This window comes from Colletotrichum chrysophilum (genome assembly GCF_026319265.1).
Source record: "Colletotrichum chrysophilum strain AFK26 chromosome Unknown scaffold_383, whole genome shotgun sequence".
NCBI classification, from domain to species: domain Eukaryota; kingdom Fungi; phylum Ascomycota; class Sordariomycetes; order Glomerellales; family Glomerellaceae; genus Colletotrichum; species Colletotrichum chrysophilum.
In genome coordinates this window covers 1-8,432 of record NW_026517670.1, presented here as the reverse complement: position 1 = coordinate 8,432, position 8,432 = coordinate 1, and the positions used below count along the sequence as shown (strand labels likewise).

General features: G+C 53.4%; 3 protein-coding genes across 3 annotated transcripts; 1 reads left to right on the top strand and 2 right to left on the bottom strand.

Annotated features, from left to right (window-relative positions):
• Positions 1-257: 257 nt before the first annotated feature.
• On the top strand, positions 258-659 carry COL26b_014431 (uncharacterized protein; the record flags this gene model as incomplete). Its single annotated transcript, XM_053187002.1, has 1 exon — positions 258-659. A coding segment is annotated over one exon (402 nt), but the record flags the coding sequence as incomplete, so codon positions are not given.
• A 3,986-nt stretch (positions 660-4,645) lies between these two features.
• Positions 4,646-6,596, bottom strand: COL26b_014430 (uncharacterized protein; the record flags this gene model as incomplete). Its single annotated transcript, XM_053187001.1, has 3 exons — positions 4,646-4,677; positions 4,941-5,844; positions 6,279-6,596. 3 exons carry the CDS (start codon positions 6,594-6,596, stop codon positions 4,646-4,648), a joined length of 1,254 nt encoding a protein of 417 aa, XP_053029054.1.
• A 992-nt stretch (positions 6,597-7,588) lies between these two features.
• Positions 7,589-7,915, bottom strand: COL26b_014429 (uncharacterized protein; the record flags this gene model as incomplete). Its single annotated transcript, XM_053187000.1, has 1 exon — positions 7,589-7,915. A coding segment is annotated over one exon (327 nt), but the record flags the coding sequence as incomplete, so codon positions are not given.
• Positions 7,916-8,432: the final 517 nt, after the last annotated feature.

Here is an 8,432-nt window from a genome sequence, read left to right as displayed (position 1 = left end):
AAACATAAAAGCCCGAGAATATACTCAGTATGATTCCGAAGCCAAAACACAAACAAGAACAAGAGCATCATTCTCCATTTATCAATTTCTCCCACGATGTCAACGCCGAACCGCTCGCTGCCCGGCTGGGGTGAACCTCAGCGTTCTTCGCATTCTTATGCATCCAGGATTGCACCGCAGTTAGCCCCACCATCTGGCTCGAGCCAACAAGTCAGTTCCATGCCTTTTCTTGCATGCGTCGCTAACATAAGCAGCAGTCTGACTGCGCGTCAACTGATGCTCCGCCACGCAAGACGGAGCAGGAGATAATTCGGTCTCTCCTGTTCACCGATGACGAGCAGTTTGAGGCTTTGTCGCCCGAGACTCAGCAGAAGGTCTTGGACATGTTTGCTTCCTTGTCTCTCCTTAAGCAAATGCGGGACAGCCTAGAAGGACAGCGACGCGCAAAGCAAGCCGAAGCCCACGCAAAGCAAGCCGAAGCCCACGCAATGCAAGCCGAAGCCAACGCAAGTCAGGTTGAAGCTGACTGGTTAGCCGGGGCCATACATGTATGCGAGGAGGCCGAACGGCAGGCCGATGAGGAGGGCATCGAATTCCTTCACAGTGTATCGTTGATTGACGATGATGTTTACCTCTCCATGTGGAGAGACAGTTACTGAAGAGCAGAGATCAGAGAAGGGACGTCTAGTGACCGAGGTATCCAGTGCATGGGTAAGGCAGCTGAATGTTGTGGCACGATCCTGCAAGATCGCGATTATGGACACTAGTTTCGAGAGAACGTACATACAAGCACCGATACAGTAGCATAAGCTGTCAATCAGGCTCCAGTATGCAGGCGCTGAGACGGGGTGGGGAAGCGTGACGATTGGTGTCTGCCTGGGAGAAATGACGATGGTTCCAGAGAGACCCTTCGCACGGACCAAGGCTTGGCGCTTAGGTCACCCTATGGGACTGTGGCCATCCAATCACTATGCTTGCTTTCGCTTGTCCCATGAGAAGGGGCTTGCAGCGCAATGATAGGAAACGCGACCAAAACTGCTTCACAGGGCTAGTGTTATGCAGGATCTTATCGTAATTGTGCGAAGTACCACAGCATACAGTATGAAGTCGTGTTCACCTTGCTGGAGTGCTGCAACCACGCAAACGAGCGGAGACTCGCTCGGCGTCAAGATGGCCTGTGCTCAGCTTACTGCTCCAGGGTCGTAATCACTTGGTCGGGGGCGACCAGTACCACAGGGCGTCAAGGTAACTAAACCATTGATTGCTGGTTATACAGCCCCTGGTCGAAGTGTGATAACTTAGGGATAAGCAACAGTCGCGATGACGGCGTCTACCAAAGCCAAGCGGCCGAGGGGGCAGCGCAAGTGGGAACGGGCCCCGCCAGATGTCAGTCAGCTTCACGCTTTTGCTAGGGGTGATGTGGGGTCGCTGCAGGAACTGATCCACCCGTCGAGCGGAACCCATAAGTGGCCTCATCGATCATAGAGCCAGACTTGAATCAATAAGCTGCTGCTTCGACAGGCTGAAGGAATCACTGAAATCGCCAGATAATCCATAAGCCATGTCGGCGTTGCCACACCGATTCTGATGGCAGCGGCTTTTGCAGCAGTTCGTGTACACAGATATGTACTGTGTATCACCTGCCATCCTTTCTCATTTGCAACCCCATATCATCCTGACAAAAAAAAGCATGACCTCTGGCGAAGCCTGCGCTTTTTGCTGGAGGCACGGGCGAAACCAGGGATCCACTCTGCAAATGGCGTGCAATTACTTCTGAAGCCGAAAAATCTGCGATCTCAACGCCAAACAGACCTGGGTTGGGTTCCGAAGTCTTGATCATATCGACCAATTCCCTTCTTGGTGTTTGTACACATGTACTGAGCATCGTCCCTCACGTTTGAAAATTCATACGCTGCTGAGTCACCCAATGGGGATTAGGCCCGCTTCTTTTTGGGCTCTACAGTAGCATCTGTCTTGGCTCTCATTCCAGCACCGTTTTCTAGTTCTAGCTCCTGTTCCAATGGCAATTCTGACGCATACCGTCCTAGCCTTTGTTGCAGTTCTCGTTCCAGCACGCTCTCTTAGCACGTCGGTTTGGCATGTCGGTCAAGGCACATCAGTTCCAGCACCTCCGTTTAAGCACGTCCGTTTTAGCACGTCCGTTTTGGCACGGCGGTCCTAGCACCAGTCCCACTGCAACCCTGGACCTAGTGCCGTTTCTATGTACCGTACTTTATCGTGCTAGCGCTGTCATGTGACTGAAGATGGCACGGGGGCACTGGGCTAATGGCGTGACCATCTGGGATAACAGTTAAGCGATAATAACGCTGAAGCTCTCGGCCGCTAAACATGCCCAGTTTAGCCCGCTGGTCGAGGTCACGTTTGGGTGCCGAGTGCTGAGTGCTGGCCATGTACTTCGGAACCCAAGCGGGGGAAGGGAGCCCTGGCAAGACCACAACTCCCATGCATGATTACGGCGTCAAAGGTTAGCTAACATAACAGACCCCACAGGCCTGACAGTAGCACCATGGATATAGCTATCCCTGATGCCAAGGTACAATATACAGCAAGGTACAGAAATAAGCAGACCATGTGGTATATTTGGTGGATATAGCATCTCCGACGTGCCAATCGGCGACAATCCCACATTTCCCGGGCCCGCGAATGTTCAGCCCTTGTGGCCAACCAGCTGATGCGATCGACAGACTCTGTTGAACGTCTGTTCTCGTTGATCGCTTCGCCCACCAGCACAAGTCTCGCTTCTTTGGCCGTCAACCTACATAGTAGGCTGTGCATCCCCTATCTGTCCTCTTCCCTTGTTATCACGGCCCTCTGCAAGTTGGTTTCCGCTCACTTGCCCTGCGTAAACTCGAAACAACTGCGTTGGTGGGGGTGAAGGCCGCATACTATGCAGTATGCGCTTAATCCGAATCAGCCGTCCTCCACAGAGCGCTGTGCCTCTAAGCTGGGACACTGGTAGACACCATTCGTCTGATAGCAGGATCCACCGCGTACATACACTTGAAGGCCTGTCAGGGTGATCTCCTGCCGAGTGGTAAGATCAATGATATGAGCACTTCCCTAAGAGGCAGGTATGCATGCGTGTGTTGTAGCATTCTATGCCAAAGGAGGCTTCTGGGCGTCCATTAAATCCCTCATATGCCACCCAGCCCAGTGAAAAGACAACGGCATGCTGTGTCCCCTTTTCCTTCTCGCCCCGACTCCCCTCCAGTCAAATCATTCTTATGCTGACAGTTTGTCGGTCAACCCATTCCGACAAACATTTCTCTTGGAAAGGAACAGTCCCTCCTAGCCCACTTTGGGTTTTGGAGGCCTTTCCTCTTTGCTATGTCGATATGCGGCTCTTTTTCATCGCCAAAAGAAGGTGAACAATTGCATAAAGGCGATACGGTCACTATCAAGTGGTCGGATTGGGCTGTGGATGTAAATGAAACCGCCAAAATAGGACTTTTCCTTAGCGAAATCCAATCTGGAAAGGGCCATACCATTGTCGGCGAGTTCTTCCACAGTCGCTGAGTCACTAGTTAGCAACTTCCACTAACATTCCCCGTCACTTCAGACGAGCTTCAAGTTGCCTTAGACACTCCCTCATGGTTACCGTACAGGATTACCTGCTTCGAACGCAATGGTGTTTGGAGACAGAGCTATCCCGGATATGAGATGTCGTACAATTGGACAGTGCCAGAAAGCCTCGCTGAGAGTCCGAATTACACGATCTCGTACTACAATCAGACGGCAAACCCCTTCCCTTCCGCAGCTGACGCCGTCAGTAATGTTTTCGCTATCATTGCATCGAGAGAACCGACATCCAGTCCCGCAAGCCCCACATCTTTTCCCACATTCAATCCATCTCCAGGCGGATCGTCCCTGTCGACTGGTGCAAAGGTCGGGATTGGTATTGGTGTTGCTCTGGCGGTTGCGTTCTGTATTCTGGGAGCTTGGACTCTATTGCGACGGAGGAGGCAGAGCCTGAGAACGTTTGAGAGTTGTGTCGAGGAGACGAGAGGGTTTGAAGAACCTGAACCAGATTCCAAAGGCACCCAACAAAGTATGGAGCTGGACGCAGAATCGAGCAAAGCAGAACTGGATTCTAGTAATACCCAACGACGCGCAGAGCTGGAAGTCGAATCAAGCGGCACACAGGGCACCGGGGGCATTGGAACGATTATATCAAGAAAGGAACCTGCAGAGCTACCGTGATAGCGGTCAGACAAGAAGCACTTGGCAAGTAATTCTTTCAATATCACGATACCACATCCATATATATTTTCTTGAGGCATTTTGAACACCGAAATTTCCATTTCCAAGTTGTTCAGGTATAATTCGTACTTTACATTTGTACTAAGCGGGTATCTCATTAAACATATTCTCTTCGCCGGCTTAGAAATGAACATCCGTAACCTCTCAGCTGATGCGCTCACCCCGTCTTGCATTACCTGAAATTTACCATCCAGTGATGTGGGCGCGGTCGGTTAGCTCGAATGTCTAAAGGTTGACCCTTCTGTTGTATCAGGGGTGACTGCAAGAAGCACTGCTGCACACAGCAATAGCCCATTCAAAGCCTTCAGAGTCGGGACCCTTTAGCGGGTGTTCTTTTGTGGTTTCCGATTCCTTCCCAACTACTCTATGTGTTCAACGTATTGACGTCGTCCAATGCTGAAAACAACTTTCCATGACCCAGTTGTTTGAAGGGGTGCCGTGGAGTGCGATAATACGTCGAGGGCTGAAGACGTGTAATGGATGCCCGATGTACATAGTAAGCTGCCACCCAAACGCCTGGACAAATGTGTATTGAGTACAGTGAAAACACACAGCAGGCATTCGGCGGCATTTGACACTACATCTGGAATGGTTCCCGCTCGGAGTAATACAAAAAGGTATTAGGTTTTGAGATGTTAAAGACGCTGTCAACTCAAAACGCGGGTTGACGTCGTATATCGTGAGCTTCTCGCCGTCCTTCTCGAGCTCGAGGATCTTGTGGCTGCAAGGAAGCTTGAACTGGTGGGTGAAGCGGCCACGGCAGTACGTACGCTCCTTATTCCGAAGCATTTCGTCGATTGCTTGAGAGACGCCGAGAAGGTCTGAGTGCCCGGTGATGACATAGGACTTGAGGTCCTTGTGTGCAGTTTCGGTGGGAGAGTTGGTGCGAACGCCATAGTTCTCATACTCGCTGATGAAGCACTGGGTCCACTGGTGGCGGAGAGGGAAGTAGGTCGATCGGAGGTAGTCAAGAGTAGGCTCTCGGTCAGCAAACTCTTCCTGTAGGCGAGCCCAGGCAGCGTTGAAGTCCTCCGTATCGGCGTACATCACGTACGCCCAAAGCTTTGTGAAGCCCGTAGGCGTATGGTCGATGACGAGGGCGTCAAGTTGACGCCTACTCAATACTCTGTTGGCGCGGACCACCTCGTTCAGAGCCTGGGCTTGAGGGTCGTTGAGTATAGCCGCCTCTGCCTCGCGGGCCTCTTGCGCAGCCTTGGCGGCGGCAGCGACCTCTGCCTCGGCAGCCTCCTTGTCGGGGTTGACGTCGTACTCGTCGGCAGGCGCGCCACCGTCGCCCTGCCAACGACGGCGTACGTACTTGTCGACGTTGGCGTTGATGTGAAAGATGCAAAGTTGCAGCTGGGTGGCAGGCAGGGCCTCCATGATCGAGGCGCGCAGGGCGTCTTCGAAGTCGGTGATGGCAACGCTGGGCTCGCGAGCGCCGACCTCAGTATGTATCTCGTTGAAGGACTTGATTAGGAAGTCGTAGCCCTCCTTGCGCTCCGTGGAGACGAGGCCGAACGCGCAGTTGCAGAGAGAACCAATGTCCGTAGTGCCAGTAATCTAGAGCAAGTTAGTACGCATCCCAGGCCCAAAAAAATTTTTGTTCTCATAACTGCAACAGCGGCATCTTGTGTCGGTTGGTCTTGTACGTGTTGTCGAAGCCAAGAACCTCGGGAAACCGCTTCCACATACGCTCGCAGAAGGGGTAGGTCCAGAGGGTGACCTTAGGGACGTCGGGGTCGTTCTCACTCCACAGTACGTGGTACTAGAGGCCCTGGGCGCGGAAGGTGTGAAAGGGAGCCTAGACAGACGTACGGCCGATGCGTTGTGTGGGCTGAGGGGTGGAGAGACGGGCCATGGCTGTGTTGGTGATGCTTGGCGTCGACAGCAAGCCTCCGAGTCCACTTGTAGTCGTCGATAGCGCGGGCAGTGACGACGCTCTTCTAGTCGCAGCCAATCTTGCCCGTCGACGAATTGCGTAGACCTGTACTGACCGTCTGACGCACCGCACTACGGTCGGAGAGGAGGTCGTATCGCGTAGCCTTACCGTCGCTTGGGTTCGAGCCACTGCGGCGTACGATCGCGAAGCCGTTGGCGCGGGCGAAGTCGTTGAGATGGGTCGTGAAGGCGTCGATCGACTCGGCAGGCTCCCCGTTGACCCCGCCTTGCGGAGGGTTCGGTATCATGGCAAAGTCGGGCTGGGTAGGGATAACTGAGGCCGTAGAAGGCGTCGGCGATGGCGAAATTGAGGGATTCTGGGCGCTGGGCGGGCTGCGCGCGTAGGGCGCGCCGTCTGGCGTCGCGAAGTCCATCGGTGTGGTTGACGTCAAAAAACGACGTTTCGGCAGAGTGCGAAAAAAGAACGATTTACTGCTGCGCGCCCGCGCGCGCGCAGCGTTGAAGTTGGGGTTGGGGCTGATGCGAGTGATCTGATTGGTCGAAAAGTGGGTACTGCCCCGATAGTGTACCACGTAATCCGAGGTGGCCTGTACGACCAGGGCCGTCCACGCCCTTCTTCCAGCCTCTGGGCTAGCAGCCCACTTAGCTGGATTCACCTACGTGACGTTCAAAACCGACGAGAAAGCCATCATTAGCTTCACACGCAACTGGACATTACCGGGCGAATCGACCAGCTCTTTGATCCGGGTGGGACAGACGCAAAACTGCGACAGCCCCACAGCTTTTCATAGCCTCGGTGGCACCACAATATATGTTTCATTCCGTGTGCCGCAGGCGACGGTTAACGGTGGAAGAGTGATTTTAATTCAGGTCGTCACTTGGAGAGGCGTGTTGTCTGTTTCCTCTTCGCTCCTGGTCTGGCAATGTAATCACAAGTCATTCGAGCTCGGTTGAATATATCAGGCACCCTGTTCAACCGCACGTCCTTCTGTAATGAATCTTCCCCTATTGCTAAATGCCAACGGGCACCAGCATACGCAGCGGGCCCATCCCATCAGTCGCTGGAATCAGCAGGCCACTTCGTAAATCAGGCCACAGCTAAGAACGCCAACGGGTGCTAATGTCACCGCGGCGCAATGCGTTAAGAAGGTGACTCATTCCGTGAAATACCTATGTAGGGATTCGTAGAAGAGTCGGTGCTCCCCGCCGGCACCAGCACGCGCCGCCTTGACCCTCGCCAATTGAGGTGGCTAACCTCGCTAGCGGTGTCAACGCTGTCAGCCCTGAATTCGCTCTCGCCTCTGCCTTCTGTATTTGTAACATCAACAAGAGCAGCGGCAGCTAGCAGCCCGACGATGGAGAACACAGTGAAGCCATAAGACGCCAATGGAAAGACCGCATTACTCTAAAGCGCTTCCGCGGCAAGATCGACCTGCATCGCCGTCAGGACGACACCCATGTAGACCGTCGAGCTGGCCAGCAGCACGAAGTTGTCGTGGAAGAACGAGCCGTACTGGTTCCAGCGAGACATGTAGCCGTGGAGCGGTGTCTTCCAGAAGAAGTCAAAATGGCTGTCGACATGCAGCAGTGGTGGAAGAGACGTCCTGAGCTGTACGACGGCAATCTTCCATGCCGCCTTCCGCAGGTCTTCAGGTATGAGGCGCATCTCCTTCGCAATGCGGAAGTCGCTCTCGTGCGTCACAAGCGCCGCGTACGAGAAGAGGACACCAAGCTAGCGATGGCTAGCAGCAAATCCAAATCGGCATTCTTGGTTCCGCGAGAACGAAACCCAACGGGCCCAGAAGATTTGCGGAGAAGCGGTTTTCCACAAGCACAGCCATTCGTCTGGTGTTGGGAAACTTGGGAACGTACACAAAACTCAATCTCGTGACAGGACTTTGGTGATCTCCTTTTTCAATCCTAGAACATGTTTGACTTCTACGACTGCGGAGTACGCCCAATCACGACAGCCTGATGGCGTGATAGATACACTTAATCCAAAGAGTTTCTCACGACTGTCTCCTGGTTCCGAGGTGAGGTCCGAATGCGAGCCGGTCAGAGGAAAACGAATAAAGCTCGACGCGCGTGCCAGAGGCATTCTCTCCAATTGATCCCCTACCATAACGAAGCTTTACGACAATTCCGCCGACAATGGGTCAACGAACTGATGCATTCCACCGCTGGCATCTGGCAACTCCGGAATTCAACCAGCTACTCAACATCATATGCCCCAAGTATCTGACCAGAAA